This window comes from Penaeus vannamei, chromosome 7 (genome assembly GCF_042767895.1).
Source record: "Penaeus vannamei isolate JL-2024 chromosome 7, ASM4276789v1, whole genome shotgun sequence".
NCBI lineage: Eukaryota > Metazoa > Arthropoda > Malacostraca > Decapoda > Penaeidae > Penaeus > Penaeus vannamei.
In genome coordinates, this window is record NC_091555.1 from 2,303,669 (window position 1) to 2,326,168 (window position 22,500).

The 22,500-nt window shown below is 41.4% G+C and overlaps 4 protein-coding genes across 5 annotated transcripts in view; 2 read left to right on the forward strand and 2 right to left on the reverse strand.

Annotated features, from left to right (window-relative positions):
• LOC113816003 (tektin-2) overlaps positions 1-4,612 on the forward strand; it is a 10,518-nt gene extending 5,906 nt beyond the window's left edge. Inside the window, exons 7-9 of one of the 2 annotated variants that reach the window (XM_070123421.1) lie at positions 2,417-2,560; positions 3,006-3,196; positions 3,438-4,612. In XM_070123421.1, coding sequence (XP_069979522.1) covers positions 2,417-2,560; positions 3,006-3,196; positions 3,438-3,636 — 534 coding nt within the window. In that variant the 3' untranslated portion in view covers positions 3,637-4,612. The remainder of the gene's footprint in view (positions 1-2,416; positions 2,561-3,005; positions 3,197-3,437) is intronic. The other variant, XM_070123422.1, reaches the window with a different exon arrangement.
• A 49-nt stretch (positions 4,613-4,661) lies between these two features.
• Positions 4,662-7,409, reverse strand: LOC113816030 (10 kDa heat shock protein, mitochondrial). The gene is made up of 3 exons (XM_027368056.2): positions 7,252-7,409; positions 5,618-5,779; positions 4,662-5,111 (listed from the first exon to the last, which is right to left on the reverse strand). The coding sequence occupies exons 1-3, from the start codon at positions 7,252-7,254 to the stop codon at positions 4,968-4,970; spliced, it is 309 nt and encodes a 102-aa protein (XP_027223857.2). The 5' UTR covers positions 7,255-7,409; the 3' UTR covers positions 4,662-4,967.
• A 171-nt stretch (positions 7,410-7,580) lies between these two features.
• On the forward strand, positions 7,581-13,992 carry Hsp60A (Heat shock protein 60A). Its single transcript, XM_070123420.1, has 9 exons — positions 7,581-7,912; positions 8,240-8,411; positions 10,472-10,719; positions 10,922-11,075; positions 11,176-11,235; positions 11,355-11,521; positions 12,179-12,389; positions 12,608-13,162; positions 13,367-13,992. Exons 2-9 carry the CDS (start codon positions 8,241-8,243, stop codon positions 13,535-13,537), a joined length of 1,737 nt encoding a protein of 578 aa, XP_069979521.1. The 5' UTR covers positions 7,581-7,912; position 8,240; the 3' UTR covers positions 13,538-13,992.
• Positions 13,993-16,485: 2,493 nt separating this feature from the next.
• Positions 16,486-22,500, reverse strand: part of LOC113816029 (uncharacterized) — a 9,026-nt gene continuing 3,011 nt past the window's right edge. Inside the window, exons 2-6 of the mRNA XM_027368055.2 lie at positions 20,593-20,787; positions 19,943-20,011; positions 18,682-19,349; positions 18,346-18,477; positions 16,486-17,909 (exon numbers count right to left, since the gene is read on the reverse strand). Coding sequence (XP_027223856.2) covers positions 17,488-17,909; positions 18,346-18,477; positions 18,682-19,349; positions 19,943-20,011; positions 20,593-20,787 — 1,486 coding nt within the window. The 3' untranslated portion in view covers positions 16,486-17,487. The remainder of the gene's footprint in view (positions 17,910-18,345; positions 18,478-18,681; positions 19,350-19,942; positions 20,012-20,592; positions 20,788-22,500) is intronic.

Sequence of the window (22,500 nt, forward strand, 5' to 3'; positions counted from 1 at the left end):
ACCATACAAGTAAGGGGGCACTATATGGGTTGGTAAAAGAAAGAATAAAAAGAAAAAAAATGATATATACACACAAACACACATATACACACGCACGCACACACACACACACACACACACACACACACACACACACACACACACACACACACACACACACACACACACACACACACACACACACACACACATGATGTTGATGACCTGTGAAAAGAATTGTACTTTATAAGGTGGTCACTATATGGTTATAGTGAACTGTAAATGAAAATGTATATTTATAAAATTCTAAATTACATTAATAAATAATAAATTGTAACCGATGCTTCTTAACTGATTTGACGACAAAAGTGTTAATGAAAACGGATTTTTAATATTAATGTTAATGTTAATATTAATGATAATGATAACAATGATAACACTGATAACATGATAATATTAGTAGTAATATGATGATCTTGTTAGTAGTAGTAATATAGTGACATAATAATCCGTGATGATGTTGATAAAGATGATTTTCAAGATTTCAGTAATAACTATAACGGCGATAAACGTTATAAATGATAATCATTATCATCATTCCAGTTATACTTATTATATTTTATCCTTTTTATCATTATTACAGCATTTATGATAGTAATGATGATCATAAGGAATATGCTTATCGTTATCAATGTTATTCTTATTGTTGTCATCACCACCACCACCATCATCATCATCAGTATCATCATTATCATTATTATCATCATCATTATCATCATCATTATCATCATCATCATCATAATCAATCGTCATCATCATCATCATTATTATCATCATCATCACCATCATCATTATCATCATCGTCGTCATCATCATCATCATCATCATCACCATCATCATTATCATCATCATCACCATCATCATCATCATCAATCATCATCATTATCATCATCATCAATCATCAATCATCATCATCATCATTATCATCATCATCAATCATCATCATCATTATTATCATAATCATCATCATCATCAATCATCATCATCATTATTACCATTATCATCACCATCATCATTATCATCATCATCATCATCACCATCATCATCATCATCAATCATCATCATCATCATCATCATCATCATCACCATCATCATTATCATCATCATCGTCATCATCATCATTACCATCATCATCATCATCACCATCAATCATCATCACCATCATCATAATCATCATAATCATCATCATCATCTCACCCCCCTACCATCACAAACATTATTAAATATTACAGCACTAATAGTTGTAGTCGTTACATATGCAGTAGTAATATGATTTATAATAATAATGAGAATATCATACACACAAGACATACACACTCTCTCTCTCTCTCTCTATCTCTCAATCCGTCTGTCTGTCTGCCTTTCTCTGTCTGTCTGTCTGTCTGTCTGTCTGTCTGTCTGTCTGTCTGTCTCTCTCTCTCTCTCTCTCTCTCTCTCTCTCTCTCTCTCTCTCTCTCTCTCTCTCTCTCTCTCTCTCTCTCTCTCTCTCTCTCTCTCTCCTATACGCGAGAGAGAGAGAGAGAGAGAGAGAGAGAGAGAGAGAGAGAGAGAGAGAGAGAGAGAGAGAGAGAGAGAGAGAGAGAGAAAGAGAAAGTCAGGCAAACAGAGGGAGAAAAGCGAAAGAAAGAGGAGAAAGAGAAAAAACGAGAGAGAGTGAAAGAGAGAGAGAAAAAAAATAGATAGAAGGGGAGAGAGAGAGTATGAAAGAGACGAAGGAGAGAAAGAGAGGAGGGGAGAAAGGAATGACACAGAGAGAGAGAGAGAGAGAGAGAGAGAGAGAGAGAGAGAGAGAGAGAGAGAGAGAGAGAGAGAGAGAGAGAGAGAGAGAGAGAGAGAGAGAGAGAGAGAGAGAGAGAGAGAGAGAGGGGGGGGGGAGAAGAGATAGAAGAGAGAGGAAAGAGAAAGAAAGAAAGAGAGAGAGATAGATGTATAGATAGATAGGGAGAGAGAGTATGGAAGAGGAGGGGGAAATGAATGAAGGAGATAAAGAGAGAAAGAAAGGGAGAGATAGAGAGAAAGAGAGTATGGAAGAGGAGGGGGGAAATGAATGAAGGAGATAAAGAGAGAAAGAAAGGGAGAGATAGAGAGAGAGAGAGAAGCTATCCAGCCATGTTTACTGATCGACTGTGCGGAAACAGGTCTACAACACATTCACTATGCTTGAGATCCCAGTAAAAGTTAAATGCATGAGAAAATGCCACAAGCCTACCCCCCCGAGACCTGGCATGGCTAATCTGTCATATCGTGTAATTCAGTACGCTTAAGCTCAAAGTAAAAAAAAAAAGGAAAGAAATAAAAGAAAGTCGACGTTTATTCTAACACATAATCATCCGTGACATCTCGGCCAAGTCGAAGCTTATCCGTCGGTGATCCCCAGACGGCGCGGCGGAACGACGAGACACAACAGACGGCTTCGGATTATGCACTTCGACGCAGGCTTCACCAGGAGAGTCGAGCGAGGGACGAGCTGCAGTGGCAAAAGGATCGGCTCCTGGAGGAAATCCGGGCTCAGGAGGAGGAGGTGGAGTAGGAGCGTTCCTGCGGGGGGAATGCTCGTGCTGCGAAGCCTCAGTGTGAAGGGCTTTTTAATTCCTTTGTAGTTTTATCTCGCTCTGTTTGACTTCGTTTTCATAAATAGACAATCAGAACTGGGCTTAAACATTTTTTCTGGTACTTGCATATACAAACCATGAAGGCTTAATGACTGAATGAAAAATCTAGAACGAAATTTCCCTGTATGTAAATGCTTGTGTAAATATATAAATGTTATTCATTAATATTTTCTCTAAGGTCGCAGTCGGGATATGATATTGAGGAATTCAGGAGAGAAACTTTGGTTAACAATTATCCTTCTGGCTAAGCTGCATCTCGCCATCCTCGGCCAACTTGCACCAAAGTCCAATATTCTCCCCTAACCAACAGTTAAGCAACACTGCACTGTAGACTCAACTTTACTCTGTTCTCAGATCGCGGCCTTGGAGGAGCAGCTTCGGGCCTCCTCGCTGCCTCTGAAGGTGGCGCAGACGAGGCTGGAGGGAAGGACGGCTCGGGTGCGGCATGACCTGGTGAGGGACGCTCCTCAGGACGGCCTGGTGGCGGAGGTCCAGCATCTGACACAGACGCGGACGCTCCTGAGGGAAAAACTGGCCAAGGCACTGTAGGTTGCTTGCGACTCTGGATAGACCATTCACCCTTCGACCTTTCATTGCTATCTTTTACTCTTGGCTTTGTTCCATTCGCGTAATGACCGGTTATTACTATATATTGTGTGAATTTGTTATCTGCAGCTAAAGAGCACCTACTGCATACAACAGTTTTACTTGGGTTAAAACCACTGCCATTAGTGTTACATTGTTAACATCAAACCAGTTACAGTTCCCCTATTCTTTCCTTTCCAGTGATGCCCTTCATACCCTGCAACGACACCTCCGGACGGTGGACGTGGACCTCGGAAGGAAAAACCTGTCAGTGAGCCTCGAGCAGAAGGTGACCGGAACAAGAGTCGTACTCAAAGCGCCTCAACCCAAAGAGTCACTAACCCAGGCCAACCTCACTCTTACTGGTTCCCTTAGGAAACACCCTACACAAATCCTGTAATGGTTCCCAGTAGTATAATCTATAGTTAATTCACAAATGAGGTATTTCGATTACTGTGCAATTAAAACTGACCCCAGTATCGTCCGTAAATTGTAATAAACTGTACCCTAACCAAATTCTTTGTAAATGTTTTTAAAGAAATTAACATTTCTGACAATAGGATACATCTCAGCAGTTGCAATTCATGTACTGACCTTCTAAGTTTAGGCACCTGATATGCATTCCTCTATAAGATATGACATGTATGGAAAGGAATGAATGATAATGATTATCTTCACAATACAAGAGGTGTATTTGGCCGGTTTCGAATATATCTTCGTCAGAAAGACATTTCTGACGAAGATATACTCGAAACCAGGCAGCTACATCTCTTGTATTGTGAAGATAATCATTATTATTCATACCTTTCCCCATTTGTCAACATGAATACGGTTCAAGATATGGCATATAGATCTGACGATCATTGCAAGACCTTGTACTTTTTTCCACTGAATTTTGACAAGGTTGAAATATTCTTCTAAATAGCATTGTATAGCATTAGGTTTACTATCTTTGCATGGCCTGGTTATTCAATATTGTAATGTACTTTTAAGAATGAACAATAAAACTTCACATGTTTACTTAGTTAATCCTTCAAGTTACCAAGTTCTTCTATGATTGGTATACGGTTTCTACAACTTCTTCAGTTGGAAATTATAATTTTTGATAAGCGAAAAATAAGATGAATTTTTATTTGCTGCTAAGAAAGCCTAGTTCAAGGCAGAAAAAAAGAGGACTTCAGTTTGTTTCCTTACTTATGCAAAAAAATAAGACAGCAAATGACCATACTAAATACAGTACTGATAAACTTTATTACAAGCTTATATTTGGATGTTTTGAATAAAAACTATTACACAAATGTCTTGCGCTTTTGTAATTAACTGAATTGAGCACTTTATCTCAACTTTCAAGCACCATTGCATCATCTGCAATTAATTATCAGTCACCTTCAAATATAATATAGGTGTATAAATTCATACAACAGCTTTGAAAACAATCTATATTTTGTAAAACAATTCTTTACACTTCTATATACACTTGTTAGATGGACAAAACATTCATGCCCTAAATGATGGATGACGATATGAATTATATGTGATGATTACATACATACTTAGAAAACTGGTCCATTTTAGACTCAAAACATACATCTTCCACATTGTGAACTGAAACAGGCCGCAGACTAACACACGTGGCAAATCTCTGATCTGCTGGAATTTCTTTTTCCCTTGGCCTCCTGAAGCATCAGCCTACGAATTGACCCAATGATTCTGCTTCTACAGGATCTGCTTTTACTCAGTCTTCATCTTGGCCAAAAGTTCAGCCTCTCTGAAGAGGAAATATTCCTTCTCCTCCAGGGTGACCTTTGTGCCACCGAACTCAGGAAGCATCACTTCATCGCCAACAGTAACACATGGAGGGATTGTGGTGCCGGCCTGACAGAAGAAACATCAATATGAATAAGATTAAGATTATTATGAATACCTACTATTAATAATAGCATACCTCTGTTTTATTAACCACACTCCTAGATACTCTAGCTATGTTATCAAATAATATTACGTTGTTGCAATAACTGGAAAAAATAGAAAATCGTTAAATAACCAATAACTAGTGCAAAACTGCCACAATGATATTATTCAATAAAGCAAATTATAAATGCATGTTAAATACCAAATCAGACAATTATTTTTCACACAAAAGAAGCATTATTGAAATAAATCCTAGCTGCATAATTCACGGAGCACAATATTAACTATTAATCCAAACATGGGTGTGTGTAAGCATAAATTATTGTATCAGTCCTTATACTTAACTATGAAAATCAGCAAGCAAACCAAACTTTCAATACGGATATCTCATCAAGAACAATGACTGAACAGAATGTCGTCAAAACAGGAATAATAATGACATTACAACAGCAATAACAAGTCAAACTTACTTCAGTTCTGGCTCCCTCTCCAACAGCAACCACCTTCCCTGTGAGGACCTTGGCTACCGACTTTTCTGGGATCAAGATTCCCTTTGCAGTACGGGTCAGAGCCTCAGCCTTTTGGACCAGCACACGGTCGAACAGGGGAACAAACCTCTTCAGAGCACCAGCCTGTAGGGTAGGATATAATCGGGATCAGAATAAGCAGATGATTAGATAAAATCAATTTTCTCCAGTGACTTTGAACTGCAATGTAATTCAATTCTGGGTAATTTCCTATCATAAGTCCACTGCTCCTACATCAACGATTTTGGTATCGTTGGATTCCTACCACTGTCCACAATGCAAATACATAGTTTTAATTGTGCAGAAACTCCCCAATAGTGACAAACCAGGACTTCTTGTTACTACTTAAACAATTCAAATTTAACTTGAATTATATCATTTTCAGTAAAAAAAATATATTCATATTTGATAAATTAAAGAAAAGTGGATTTCTGAGACAACAGCTTCCATAATGAAACTAATTTCTTCAAGTTATATTAGCTACATTCCATCCAAATCCAGTTAAACCTTCAGTGATATTTAATGGATGAACTAAATTCTTAGCCCTAGCAGAATGACACTGTCAGGAAAACACAGTGGTCTCTGCACCTGACAAAATCAAAGAAAAAAACCTCCCCCACGCAGTCTGGCAAGGTATAACTAGGACTGGTATCTTACATAATGAACTGACAGACCTTTTCAAGTTTCTTACCAGTTTAACATGAAGGTAGTTTAGGCTTGGCTACATCTCGTACTCTAGGTTTTTGCACACATTTACAAAAAATATACTGATTTTACCATTTAGGATGATTTGAACTACTTTAGAAAGTCTTGAAAGATTTATAGGTATACAATTTTATCAAAACTTGAGAATAATGTCTTTCTAAACTCAGTGTTCGAGAAATTGTTCAACTATAATTAATATGGGAACATTTTTAAATTTTAAGGGGTGCTCAGTCCCTCAACCCCTGTCATTACCTAGAATCCCTGTAATTACCCTATGAGGTAATTCATTTCATGCATTTTCAATTAATAACACCTATGAATATCAAATACATTTTCATCTGATGAAAGGACCCCATCAACTTCCTTAATAAATAGCTGTAGATACTTATAACACACCTTTACAATCACAGCATTGTTATGTAGTAAAAAGACTAACATTTCTCCTCACCAAAGAATATATTGGCATGCATGGAAATACATTTTCCTTATGGTTTAGCAGTTTTTACCTGTGCATTATTAGCAAAAAACTACCAGTTATTTAAAAGCCCTGCACCTCAAGGTCGACACTTACGTAACAAGGAAACCCAATCACAATCACTGAATAAAAACTGAACAAAATGAGGAATTTGCCCAAACGCCCCTATGCTACATTCAGCCTAACAGTCGCTAATTAGGGCCAAGGATTTCAAGGACAAAACCCGACTGCCGATGATCAACTGGTCGGGGAGGACATCAAGCCGACCCAAACGTTAATGTTTATTACCACCTAAACTACACTTTAAATCTAAACACACCAACACCCAAACGTTTCAAATAGACACGGCTCATGTAGCCTATCACACAAACCAATCCACGTGCGCAAAAGAGCGTACCATTTTTACACAAGAAGGCAGCCGAGGAGAACAGTGAGGAGCCGTGAGAGAAGCGTCTGGTGCGTCGGCGTCGTCTGCAGCCGGAGGAGAGCCGAGCACATGGCATTTGCACGTAAGCGCATGCGCACCTCTCTCCTCTATGTTGTCTCCGGACTGTTCTGGATGTTTAATGGTGTTTCTTTTATTTGTTTTATTTTTCAATTCAGACAACGTGTACTTTCAGAGGGCTTGGGTCTTCTTTGGCTATCTTTTATGTAAATTTTGTGTGCATTCGAATGTATGGGGAATTTGCTTGAGTTCTAGAATGATCCAGGGCCCTTAACCGAGCTTATTCCAAGACAGTTGAATAACTCCGATTACGAAACGGACATAACATTGCACTTATTTCCTAACAACATAAAAATAATCATTATATGGCTTCGCAAATATTTTAATATTGCACTTTACAAGACGACGGTTGCTCTAAAACCCCGCATTACAAGGTTTCGATGCAGAGTTACGTCATCGCCGTCATCACGCTCGATGCGGGTGTGTCGAGAAGCTTCAGCGCGACTGGACCTTGTGGAGGCTCGAGCGAGTCGTCTGCTGCTCATTCTAGACGCCGTGAGACCGCCTGAGAGATCTGTCGAGTGTCTCTCTCACACTGAAACCTTCCCACAAAGTAAGTTTGGCGAGCTAGTTGATAAGAAGGGAAATTATGTCTATCTGGGTTGTTATAACAGGCTGTGGTTAGTTGTAAAGCTGTACATTCAACGAGAATTGCGATTTAAAACCACAATGGCCGGCTGAGGGGGAGCCCACATGGCCTCGGCCGAGTGTTGTTGCCGGGCGGGGATGCCCCCACTCCCTCCTCAGGCCGGCTGTGCGTGGGGTAGAGGGCTATCCTGTTGAATACTCACGCAAGACCTTTAAAGATCTCAATCGAAGTCGGAAACACCTGAATATTTAAAGGGCAAACTCTACCCTTTGTTGCTTCCTCCTCTTCCAGAATGCATCGCGCAGCCTCCTTATTGCGAACTCCCATCGCTCGCCAGGCCACGAGGCACTACCTGGCGAGACACTATGCCAAGGACGTCAAGTTTGGCACCGAGGTCAGGGCGCTGATGCTGCAGGGCGTCGACGTGCTCACCGACGCCGTGGCAGTGACCATGGGCCCCAAGGTCAGTTCCCTCAGGCGAATGGGGGGGCGGTGGTAGGCTTATGTAATGGTGTTGCATTCAACTATTGCTTTTACTATTATATATTTGATTTTCTGTATAAGTATTGCTATTACCAATATACATCTGATTTTCTGTACAACTATTGCTATTACTAATATATATTTGATTTTCTGTGACAGGATGTGTCTAGTGTCATCATTATATCATGAATTTGTATGATTATCACAGGGTATATGGTCTTGCAATTTTCAAAGTGACAGTCCGAACACAATGATTGAATTTCGAGTACCTTTCTACTGGCAAGTAATTTAAAGGTTAATGGAAGGGTTCCCGTCTCTTTCAATTTTTAGCTTCCGACCAGGATGTAATCTCTATGGCCCCGTGTGTCATCTTTTGAGAATAAGACATTGCCTGTTTTGAAGTGTATTGCTTTCAGTAGCTCTAGGACAAGAATGCTTAATGAAGAAGTCTAATTTATTGATTTGAGATGGTTAAATGCAGGTACTATGAGTCAAAATTCAGTTTGATTCAGTATCAGAATTTTGATATTGCTTAATGGCCCCCAGAAAGTATCCTGTGCCCCCTGGGGTATTGGCCCCAGGTTGGGAACCCATGGTTTAATGTATCAGTTGTTCTGTTGAATGAAAAAGCTATCATGTCATTAACCCAGTGCTGATGGGTAAAAATGTTTGGGAAGTCGACTTAGGAATGGGGTTGTTGCTGCGCAACAGCAGTTTCCTGTTTGCACCCGGCTTAATCGGTAGTTTGCAAGTGACATTTAGCACCTAAAAGCCTTTATTAAGCTATAATTTATAATAAATCTTAATTTTGAAGGTTTACCTTCATTATAGGTGCCATTGCCTAAGATCTTTACCATATAAATAAGCCGGTACTATCGGAGATAAACAAACTCCGTCCGATGAGCCAGTGGCGCAGGAATGGGCATGATACAATGCCATCCGTGTTTCGGTCCACAACAGCCATGACATGTACATACATGCCACCCGTTGGCTAGTGGTTAACAGAATTTTGAATAGCTTGCATGATTAAGCACTATTTTATCTACTGAAGAAAAGGATTAGGTATCTTGAGAAAAGTCAAAATGAACTCGACCAGTTGAGTATGGGTATAGGTCGTTTCCCACAGCCATATGATACAAGTTAAAATTTACCTGTAATTGATAGTGACAAAAGATCCTTTCCATCTCAGGCATTTCATTTGCAAGTTTAATTTAGGAAAATTATGCAACTTTGGATTATATTTATAGAAAATGTAATTACCATCTCAGAGAAAGGGAAAATTAACTAAATGGTATTTGCAGTCTGTGCTGGCAAAGATAAATTTCAGAAATTAAGAGAATAGGTTACAAGTAGTGCTTCATGGAGAGCAAGTTAGGGGATTGGATATGAAAAGACAGCAATTGGGTGAGGGTCTAGGGGAAAAGCCCCTTTGTTTGGGAGGTTTTTGGGTTCATATGGAAATGTTAGTCTTTATTTAGTCTTTAGTTAGTCTTTATTTTTATAAATTTGGATGGTATTCACAAAAGGGACTTGACAGATTTAAGGACTGTCCAAGAAACAGTCTTTGACTACAAAATTGTCGTAGAAGGTCTGACCTATTTTTAAAATCTGTCCATAGCAATTTTCTTTAATTTGTAATGATGCTGGTGCTATGGTAATACTATGGCGTTCCTTCCACATTGTATTATCATTTATTAATCGTCCTTGCCTCAATGTATTAATTGTTTTATCTTTGATATATAAATGTATATCCATGTATGAGTGTCTGCGTGTCCAGAGGTATTGTCTGACAAGATGCCCATAAATTGTATTTATTGAATATTTTGTTAACATCAACTCCCCTCTCTAATGAAGCATTCATGGTTATGAAACCAGTTATTTCTCCACTTAAAAACACAAGTTGTAATCAGTTGAATGTATTGAATTGAAGGCATAACTTGTCATGTAAGGAAAAATGTCTATTTGATTCAGGTTGAGCTAGTGAGAATTTAGTTAATTGAATCTGCTACTAATGGTAGATTATTTGTTATCCTGTGGCAGGGTCGAAATGTAATCATCGAGCAGAGCTGGGGCAGTCCCAAGATCACCAAGGATGGGGTTACAGTTGCAAAGGCTGTTGAACTGAAGGACAAGTTCCAGAACATTGGAGCCAAGTTGGTCCAAGATGTTGCCAACAACACCAACGAGGAGGCTGGTGATGGTACCACCACAGCCACAGTCCTGGCTCGCACTATTGCAAAGGAAGGCTTTGACAGGATTAGCAAAGGTGCTAACCCTGTGGAGATCAGGTAAGAGTGCTTTTTACCAACCTAGTTTTGAGTGGAAACCTTGAATTAGTGCATCATTTTATTGATTTACCAACTTCAAGTAAAAGGTTAATGGAATCACGCATCATTTTGAGATCACCTATTGAAAAGATGGTAACAATAAAGAAATGAAATATAATCCTAGGAGACTAGTTTTGCATTTTTACATTTTTGTTTTATTTAGGCGTGGAGTTATGTTGGCTGTGGATGCCATTGTTGCTCATCTGAAGACTCTGTCAAAGCCCGTGACGACTCCTGCTGAGATTGCTCAGGTTGCAACCATCTCTGCTAACGGAGACATTGAAGTTGGCAGTCTTATCTCCGCAGCCATGGAGAAGGTAACTTACCTTAGCTTGCCACTCTTTTCTCTAATTCAAATGATTTAAAGTAAATGCAATGTAGAATATAGTATAACTGGTTAATGTGCGTATTTCACAGGTTGGCCGTGAGGGTGTCATCACGGTCAAGGATGGCAAGACCTTGAAGGATGAGTTGGAGGTGAGTTTCAGTGGCTGGTTTCCTTTCCTTGTGCATTTTGTTATCTTTTAAAATTTACCGACATTATTTGCTGTTAGATATTGGTGATCTAGAAGCATTAATTAATCAACATTCAACAGGTCATTGAAGGTATGAAGTTCGACCGTGGTTATATCTCTCCTTACTTCATCAACTCCAGCAAGGGAGCTAAGGTTGAATATCAAGACTGCCTGGTTCTGCTCTCAGAGAAGAAAATTTCTTCTATCCAGTCCATTATCCCAGTGCTAGAACTGGCCAATGCCCAGAGGTAAGACTTAATTAATCCATTGATGCTCGATACATTCACTATCCACTATAAATGTATATGTATGTATATATAATTTATTAGAGGTATCCTCCTATGTAATGAAGTCACCAAGGTTTTGGGTAATTAGGCCTACGTGACCTCTCATGTGACCCCTTTGTTTTAATTTTCGGGAAAGTTGAATATCCAAAGATATATTTTACTTTATAGACTTCGTCATTAATAATAGGAATATTATCATCAATGATATTAAAAAAAAAAAAGAAAAAAAAAAACTAAATCATACATTACTTAGGCATAGAAATTTACTCCTTAGTAATCAAGCACATTAGGAGGCCGTCTGTATATGAAAATCAGTTGACATTGCATGTATACATGATCTTCAAGTATTGTAAGATATATAAATGCAGTTTTTTGCAAGGGCATAAGTAGGTTAGTGTATATATATTTCTCAAGACCATCTTGCTTGTAAATTAGGGATATGGAAAGTATCAAGAAATTGTGCCTACTGTATTTGCCAACTTGCTCTTGATGCCCATATCATTGTTTACTCTACATATAGTCTGTATATTTATGATTAATGGAATGAGTAACTTTAAACAAATATTACTTGATGTTATTCTTGGAAGTTTTGTTACTTACCCAAGTATCAATTTGCAGGAAGCCTCTTTTGATCATTGCTGAGGACATTGATGGAGAAGCCTTGAGCACACTTGTGGTTAACCGTTTGAAGATTGGCCTCCAGGTTGCTGCTGTAAAAGCTCCAGGCTTCGGGGATAACCGCAAGAACACTCTTCATGACATTGCCATTGCAACTGGTGCTATTGTCTTCAATGATGAAGCAAGCATGGTGAAGATTGAAGATGTTCAGGTAAGAAATGTGTAGGGGTAAATTTTAACATTATTCAGGGTTTTAGACAGGACATGATTTTTTATTGTAAGATAATGTTAAGAAATTTGCATGGGAAAAAGGTTTAATTTATAAAAAAGGGGGGGGGGAAATGGTCAAGAATAGTAGGGAATGAATTTCCATTAAGGGGTCTGGGTACTTACTTTACATTGTTTACATCTTGATTTCTTTATTTTTAGGTCCATGACCTTGGCCAAGTCGGAGAAGTGCAGATCACAAAGGATGATACACTTCTGCTGAAGGGCAAGGGTAATTCTAGTGATATCCAGCGTCGTGTAGATCAAATCAAGGACCAGATTGCCGATAGTTCCTCCGAGTATGAGAAGGAGAAAATGCAGGAGCGTATGGCTCGCCTGGCCTCGGGTGTGGCAGTGGTGAAGGTTGGAGGTTCTTCGGAGGTTGAGGTGAACGAGAAGAAGGATCGTGTAAATGATGCTTTGTGTGCAACAAGAGCTGCGGTTGAAGAGGGCATAGTTCCAGGTGGAGGAGTTGCCTTGATTCGCTGCCTTCCTGCCTTGGATACTATCACTCCAAGCAATGAAGACCAGAAGGTTGGCATTGAAATTGTCCGCAAGGCTATCCAGACTCCATGCCACACCATTGCCAGCAATGCCGGTGTTAATGCATCAGTTATTGTCAACAAGGTCATGGAAGCGTCTGGAGATGTTGGATATGATGCTGCTACGGGAACCTTTGTCAACCTTGTCGAAGCAGGAATCATTGATCCCACCAAGGTAAGTTAATTGTACGGCCATGAAATTTACATACAACCCTCTCCATGCCCATCTGTTTGTTCATGTATTTGCATGATGAAAGAAATATTTCTATTGTGATAAACAATGATTTACTTTTGAGATCCAATTCTGAGCTTTAAAATTTGGCAAAGAAAACTCTATTAATTACTTCAAATGATTAATTCCAAATCTACTGGCCAACAGGTTGTTCGCACAGCCCTAACCGATGCTGCAGGAGTGGCTTCCCTCCTCACCACAGCCGAGAGTGTTATTACAGAGATCCCCAAGGAAGAACCGGCTGGTATGGGCGGCATGGGTGGTATGGGAGGCATGGGTGGTATGGGCGGAATGGGAGGCATGGGCGGCATGATGTAAAGCTTCTCATGGATAGGCTAGGAAGAAACTCTTTAATTTGTAAACTTAACATTTTTTTATGTACAAAGTTACTTTGTTTCGACAAGAGGTACAAAAAGTACATAGATGCCACAGAACTATGTCTAGTTTACAAGAAAAGAAATATGTGGGAGGAAATCTTCAGTGTATTTGAAGTAACCCAAGGACAGTCTCAATGAGGAAAGGGACATGCAAAACATGAAGTTTGCACAAGTCAAAGGAATTGTTAACCATTCCAAAGAAGTACCTCGGCATCCAGAATGTGGTCCATTAATTTCATCTTAATCATCTTCATCTTGAATGTATTGAAGGGTATATGTGCTTCACCTTAGTGTAAATGTTGAATGTTTGTACAAAGTGTAGATAAGAGAATGTGTAGATAATTTTGTTATAAGGGAAGATTTGTTATTTCCCTAAATGAAATGAGATTTTGAGAAGGAATGGATTTTCTTTCACCTCGTGTGTGCTACTTGAAATTTGAAGAAATTCTGGAAAATGGAAACTAAGTACATTTCGTTAAATATTAATGGCTCTGAAAAGTCATTGGTTCCTTGTTCTGTTACAAGAGGTCCTCTTCATTTGAAAATGCATATACACATGGCAAAAAAACAAACTAACTAAAACCATAGGACACTGGTTCTGGCATATATTCAATGGTTTCTCCGCAATTGGATGAATTCCCTCCTGAGAACTGAAAGCAAAAGTAATCAGGATACTTCAAAATATAAAACTTCAGGCCTAGAAAGGAAAGCTACTCTTGGCCCCTAGTTTACGAAAATTAGGCTCGTAATGGAATTGGAAAATCATGCAAGCAGTGAAAGTATATTTCGAAGCCTTCCTCTCCCAATCGCTTGTTTGCTCTTGGCGACGAAGGCGGGCCCAGTGCTGGGGATCTCCCCTGCGTTGTACCTCAGCCCTCCCCAAAAGTAATTTCTTTTTCTTTTCCTTCTCCTCGCCTTCATCCCCACCTGTCTACTTAGCAAGGTGTGAGGATTGTACTGACAGGATGAAAGGCTGGGTTTGTCAATCATGAACGGCCTCCGGGAGATAAGGGCATGGTGTTCCTTTTGGCAGTCGCCTAGCCCTCACCCTGAGGGTAACCCGTTTATTTTCCCTATCTATTTCGGGCTCACCATGGCCAATAACGAAGATATTTTTTACCTTTATTGAAGCTTGCCCATGCGTCTCCTTTTACCACGGGTTAGACCATTGATACTAATATTCCTTCCTCAATGTTTACTGGCCACTCAATCCCGAATTGCCTACCCGGGTCATTACTAACTTTCAGAATGTACCCCTTCCTCTCTCCCAACATTCTCGACTCCTGCAGTTTTCTTCATTGTCGACCCTCTCCCCCATACTATTACCATTCATCTTTATTGCCCTTTTGAGTGTATTCTGGTGCAGCCACTTGGAATGGATTCTTTGTGATTCCGACTGGAGCCCCTTACTTTTCCAACACGTTTCCTAGTAATTGTTACCGAGAGCATGATACCCCCATTATTAGCACCGTACAAACTAGCAGAAAACGGTCATTACGAACTCTGGCTATGCTTGTGTTGTGGACTAGCCTCTGAGACAGGAGCCCACAGTAAGGGATCATCCCTACCACTCGATTCGACTAATTTTGCACGGTCCATCAGTCTTTTGGACAGTCAGTTGATCATATAGAGAACAGTAAGCTACTAACTCAGTAACAATAAGTCACTCAGTCATTGAGTCAGTCAGTCTGTATATAAATGTCATGTCTAAAACCATGAATAAATCTGTAAGATAGCCAGTCAGTTATCCATTCTGTTCAATCAGCCAAACAATCCGATAATCAGTCAGTCAGTCAGTAAAACGGTTAAATCTGTTGTCATTCAGTCAGTAAGCCAGCAGCCAGTCTAGTCAGTCTGTAGTCAGTCTAGTGAGTGAGTGAACGAGTCTGTCGGTCAGTCAATTAGTCACTATATCAGTAGCCAGTTAGTAAGTCAGTCAGTCTGTCGGCAGCTACTAAATCACCATGGGTCTGCTATAAACTTCAATTTCCGACGTATATAATTAGCTATCAAAAGGAAAATGAAAAACCGTGAGTACTGTAAATATCGGGCGTTAATCATGCATGCAAAGGTGGTGTCACTTCAAAAACTTAAAAGGGACACCTTTGAAGGCTATCTAATTTCTAGTTAGTTTTTGGTCAACGAATTTGAATCTTTTTACAAATGTTTTGGGGTCATTTTTTACGTCATGACGTCATGAAGTCAACTTTTTGACGTCATTTGATGTGACTTGATAAGAGCAGTCAAACTGCAGTTTGAAGTCTCAAAATAAAACAAATCCGTCAGACCGGAATTTTGAGAATCGTCGTATCGCTGTCTCTGAAAGAGACAGCAAATTCGCTATATAGCAAGATAAAATTCAGACGATTTGCTTTCTTAAAAATTAGCTTATTTTTTCGCTGAGAATCCGTGTTTAGAGTCAAATTTCGCGTTGAAAAAAATGGTCTGAGACAAAAATGTAACTTTACGACGATCGTTAAGACTTAGAAAGAAGTTTGATAGCCTATTACACTCGCGGATGGATTGTCTTCAAGGCAAACATTACACAAATTCGTGTAGTTATGTTTTTATTTTCTATTTCGAAGTTTTAAGTTTGGTCAAATTCGATCTCTCCCCTTCTACCCCCTCACCATTGGTCTGAATTATTGCAAAACAAGTCGGCGCTCTAATTTCCAAACCATAGCCGGTTGAAGTTTTCACTTGACACACTTCTTCATATCATGCTGGAGTCCCAATAAACCAAAGGGCGTCACGTAATTGTTTTAGAGTCGAGTTATGGACGTAGGAAAACGCGAAAATGGCCTTTTTTCATATTTTTTATTACTGCGTTTGAGTTTTCGGGTTTGGGGCCACCTTGCGCTTGTCAGCACAGTGATAAATAAACCAATATTTGTTTAACATTGTTGTTTTTTTTAATTTCACAATAATAACATTGTGTTAAGTTAAAAATGTATATGTATATCAGCCTATTCACAATACCCACTCCTTAAACCATCAATAATGTGTGGGATTCACAGTCATTCCGGGGTTGTTTGGGGCGATTGCCCTATTCCAGGCGTCACTGACACAATTATCCTCAAACCTGTGTGTACAACGGTTCTTCATTACCTTCTACGTAGTTATGGACCCTTCTAATACTTATAGGTATTGGGACTATCGTCTAACCATTAACAACGATAAATATCACAGTTCAGTTCATAATGTAGATAAAAATAGAACGAGCTGTAGGTTTTTCGTCCAACGATAAGCTCGGCACTTCTCGCATTTGTTCAAACGCTTCACTACCTTTTCAATCCTGGGAGTAGATGTCAGGTTCTTTTTTAACTATGGTATTTCTCTTAATCATATATTTTGCTAAAATGCCTCCTCCCAATTTTTATATGTTTATACATTTAGAATTTCAAACACTGAATTTCATATTTTTTTTTTTTTACAAGCACTTGTACTCCTTGTTGCAGCTGCACATTTAGGGTAAGACATTTTAATATATACATAAATGAGACATGGGAGTAACGTAATTAAAACGTACGTAATATAAGCTATTGGAACAATTTCAGAAGAAAGTGAAATGGAGGAGAAAAGAGCCTTACGGGAAAAGATGCAAGTGTAGTAGAAGAGAAACTGAAATACTAGTAGCGTCCTTAATTCAATAATGAAGTAAAACGATTTGAGTTCATTTCATTGCCATACTGATTGCAGGGCTTATTTACATCCCTACGGACGGTTTCTCGATATTCCTTGGGTAATGCGAAACTATTTTTCAGACAAATTGTAAAAAAGGTTTGTTTTTTTGTACGTATCTTTTACGATCTTACTGACAATGTGGTTATCTATGCACTCTGCGCACACTGCACAACCAAGGAACCAACGATGAAGACACGCGTTTTCATATCAGATACTTTTCTCCGCTGCTTTTAATCTGTCCTTCGCCATCATAAGAACACGCACCGGATTCTTCAAGGGCTGTTTCAGCAACCTGTCCACGAAGTTCAGGTAAATCATCCCCGCAGCCTGGCACAGCAGCACAGAGACGAGCAGGGCGAGGCTGCGCTCGGAGGGGCAGCAGACGTGCAGCCAAATTGCCCAGCCGCAGCAGACGACGCTCTCGCCCCCTTGGAAGCTGCGCACCAAAGTCCTGTCGAAGGAGAACCGGTCCGCGACGTCGCCCCAGAGACGCACGTTCCTCCGGAGTTTCTTGTAGACGAACTCCCCGACCAGGGCGAGGTACCCCGAGGCCTTGGCGCTCAGGTACATGAGGGCGACGTTGCCCAGCCCGTCCATGGCGACGGCGCACAGCAGGAAGATGCGGCAGACTGCGGGTGAAGGGATTTTTGTCTCCTCAGACATCTGATTAATCTTCAAATCCCACTGATTCCGCGAACTGCCTATCCGTCCCCCTAACCATCCTGTTAATTCTACAGACTATCAAATTAATTACATAAACGCACAAAATGACCTCTTGTAAAATCCATATAATCCGTAATTTTATCTTTATGAATTTTCTTTGTAATTTTGGAAGTTCAGAATATTTTTCCATTAAAAAAAACGTAAGCAATAATGAAAAACAAATAGAGTATCATTCGGTGAAAGCAACGCAAGGTTGACCCACCTGTACTTTACTGTAAGTCAAGAAAATAGATCCATGTTGGCAACTCAGACCTACGTTTCACTAGTAATACTGCCACCGTCACTAATCTTTAAATACTAGTCTTTTCATGCAATAAACACGCATCCTGCACACACACTCACCGGTGAAACACAACCGCAGCGGCATCTTGGCGAAGGTGTCAGTCCAGGGCTCGTCCACGCTCCGGTGCGTCAGGAGCCAGGCGGCGGCCGTGCACATCCAGCTGACGAGGTACAGCCCGCTGGCCATGCCATCTGCGTGCGGCGGGGGGGGGGGGGTCAATGGTTTTCCTATTAAGTATATATATGTGTGTGTGTGTGTGTGTGTGTGTGTGTAATATATGCACAAATATTACTGTGTGTGTGTGCGTATGTGTGTGTGTGTGTGTATGTTTGCGTGTGCGTGTGCCTGTGTGCGTGCGTGTTTTAAAATCCAAAAGCATTCACAAAGTAACTTACTATGATGCAAGTTCACCAGCAGTCCATAGATCATGAGCGCGTTGCTGTAGAGAGTATTATTCCAAATAAATGGCGACAAGTTGATCTGCGAAACAGTAACACAAGATTTTTCATTTCTCGCCACCACAGTGACACCCTCGGACCACAAGTTGCGGCAGAGTTGGATCAAGTAGTGAGTATCGTTGCAAACTGTGAGAGGACTTGTACCGCGGACCTGGTTTGGCAGTCCCTTGGCCAGGATGCTCGTCTTCGAGACATGGATGATGTCGTCGTTCGCATCCAAGACGAGATGGTACGTGAGCGTCTTCGTGCCGGCGACGAGCTCGAACAAGTCCTTCGTGAAGAGATGCGAGAGGCTCATCGGCTCCCTCGCCGCCGCGTCGCCGGAGCCCATCCTGATCAACTTGGTGTCGGCGTCGACGTTCGTTTCCGTGACGACCCACTTCCCCAGCGGGGCTTCGCTGTCGACTTCGGAGTCATTCGGCGACGTTTCGACGCAGAGAGGGACACAGCTCGTGCGTTTCACTGCCGCACTGAAGGATGGGCACCCCACGACGGTACTGGTTTCGACAGACACGCCGTACTTTGCCTTCAGAGCCTCCCGCCGGGCCACGACCTGGTCCCTCCCACGCAGGGCGGCCACGGAATGTCGGGCACGGAGCAACAACCTGGAATATTCCACGGATTACCCGACGGGCAGGCAGGCTAGCCTTACGCGGAGGCAGAACGGCCATGCAGTGGCTAAGATGCATGAGAAATGCTCTAAAGTGGTTCTCAACCTTTTTCGGCTGCTAGCCCCCACCCTGTCCAGATTCATCATGGCGACCCATATACCTTCGTAGACTCTAACTCAAAATTCAATTTCTAAAATACTGTGATTTGCTTAACCTTAATATTAATGGCTATACACAGGATGAATACTCTGGTAACATTCTGAACAGGTATATTAAGGGGAAAACTGTACACATATCTTTTGCGACCCACTGAAAGGGATTAGCGACCCACTGGTTAAGAACCACTGCCCGTAAGGGATACGAAGGCATACCAATTTCGCAAAATAGTTTATGTTACGAAAATACCAAAAAGTCAGATAACAAGAGAGAGGATGTACCGTACCAGTGAAATTCTAAGAATCATACACAGTGCATTAAAAGTAAAGAATTCATTACATTCATCATAAAAAAAAATACCTCGCATTTATTTATCCATGTGTTACCATGAGTATAAATGTTTACATAATGAGTCTAGCCACTGTACTCACAAATACAGAGGAGTGGTGAATGTGACAAAGAGCAACACTGCCACTGGCCTGCGGATTTTCCCCCAAAATCTGCAAAAGAGAAGTATTTCCGTAATCTCTTCTGTAGGTAAAAATATTAGAAGGTATTACTCCACCAACCATAATTTTGACATTCATACAACGAAATTATTTAACAGATCCACAAGCATATATATATATATATATATATATATATATATATATATATATATATATATATATATATATATATATATATATATATATATCCCTGTCTCTCTCTCGCTCTCACTCACTCACTCACTCACTCTCTCTCTCTCTCTCTCTCTCTCTCTCTCTCTCTCTCTCTCTCTCTCTCTCTCTCTCTCTCTCTCTCTCTCCTTCTCTGTCTCTCTCTCTCTCTCCCTCCAATATCTCCCTCCCTCCCTCCACCCCCCCACCCCCTCTCTCTCTCTCTCTCTCTCTCTCTCTCTCTCTCTCTCTCTCTCTCTCTCTCTCTCTCTCTCTCTCTCTCTCTCCCTCCCTCCCTCCCTCCCTCCCTCCCTCCCTCCTCCCTCCCTCCCTCCCTCTCTCCCTCTCTCTCTCTCTCCCTCCCTCCCTCCCTCCCTCCCTCTCCCCCCCTCCCCTCCTCTCTCTCTCTGCCCCACACTTACATGCGCAACAGGGATCCGTTCAACAGAACGTGCATGATGAAGAAAAAACTTGCAAACGCAATCGAAAAGAGCAACATGGCATCCAGGTCGCAGAGCCCTACGATGAACGTGGCCAGCTGCAGCGCCACCATCAGAGGCCACAGCACCGCGAGGCCCACACTCTCCGCCGCCACCATCCGCACCCGTGTTCCCGCGCTGCTTGATGGAAAAGGGGAGAAAAGGGATATTATGTTTTTATATATGTATGTATATATATATATATATATATATATATATATATATGTGTGTGTGTGTGTGTGTGTGTGTGTGTGTGTGTGTGTGTGTGTGTGTGTGTGTGTGTGTGTGTGGTAATACTTTACAGTATGGACACACTCGCCAAAGACCAAGTCCCGACTCTACGTCAAAATATATATTCATTAATCTAAGTTGTCGCGACTGGGCGTGCCGCACCTTCGGGGACTGCCTGCAGGGAAGGTTGATGGGAGCCTCTGCCCCCCCCCCCCCCCCCCCCGAATCATTGTCTTCACCTCGTACGTCCGGCAAGATGGAGCTAAAACTCGGGACCACCTATCACACTAGCACTTTTTCCGTCTTTTTTTTCGTTTCCGAATGAACGTATGGAAATCATGTAAACAAACATGTAAACACACATGGGTTTCCTTCAGAGAAAGCTCCCTGCCGAGGATCCTCGTCTTCCTCTCCCCACCGAAATCTTCCTCCAGCTGATTCGTCTGTGTGTGGAGTCGAATTCCTTCTCCTTTGAGGGTCGTTTCTACTCAGAGACGTTCGGTGTTGCCATGGGCTCTCCTCTCTCCCCGGTTCTGGCTAACCTGTACATGGAGTTCTTCGAGTCGGAGCTCCTCCCTTCCATCTCCCCTCGTCCTTCCATGTGGCTGAGATATGTCGACGACGTCTTCGCTCTCTGGCCCCATGACCCTGCCCTGTTTCCTGATTTCCTGTCGCAGCTGAATTCTCTCTCTCCGTCCATCCGCTGCAAGGTGGAATGGGAGGTTGACGACAAGCTCCCTTTCTTGGACACTCTTGTCCATCGCTCTGCTGATCATTTCTCCTTTTCTATATACAGGAAACCTATGCACAGTGGTATGTACATACACTTCTTCTCGTACCATCCACTGCATGTGAAGAGAGGTGTTGCCACCTCGCTGTTTCTTCGTGATCTCCGCTTCTGTGACCCCCAGTACCTGGATGGAGAGATCGACTTCGTCGTTCGTTCTCCAAACTGGGCTATCCTCGCCATGTCCTTGACGTCGCGTTATCCAGGGCGCGGCGTACCTTCTACCAGGACTCCCCTCCCAATGAGTCTCCTCACCTGCCTGTCCTCAGCCTGCCTTACACTGAGGAGATCTACTCCCTCCGTCGGCCCCTGCAGTCTCTCAACTGCAGACTCTCCTTTCGCCATGTGAATACTCTCCGTCGTAACCTGGTTCACACCTGCCCTCCCTCTACCTCGAAGGTGGGCACCTATGCTGTTCCGTGTGCCTCCTGTGATAAGCAGTATTTTGGTGAAACAGGCGCCAGTCTTACTAAGCGTCTGTCTCAGCATAAGTACGCTGTATCCAGGGGACATAGCACCAACGCCCTCTTCTGCCACCAGTGGGACACTGGCCATCAGATGGACTGGAAAGCAGCACGCATTCTCTTCCCTTCCGCTGATGTCGGACTTATCCTTATCCTTGCCTCCTCAGACCCGAAGATGGAATCGAGGACGATTCCGAAACCGTTGTCTCACTTTCCTCAATAAATCTAGTTTGTGCATTGTGGGTTTTCTAATATATATATATATATATATATATATATATATATATATATATATATATATATATATATATATATATATATATATATTAGATAATGGGTAAAATAAGATACAAAGGCCTGTAAACTGTG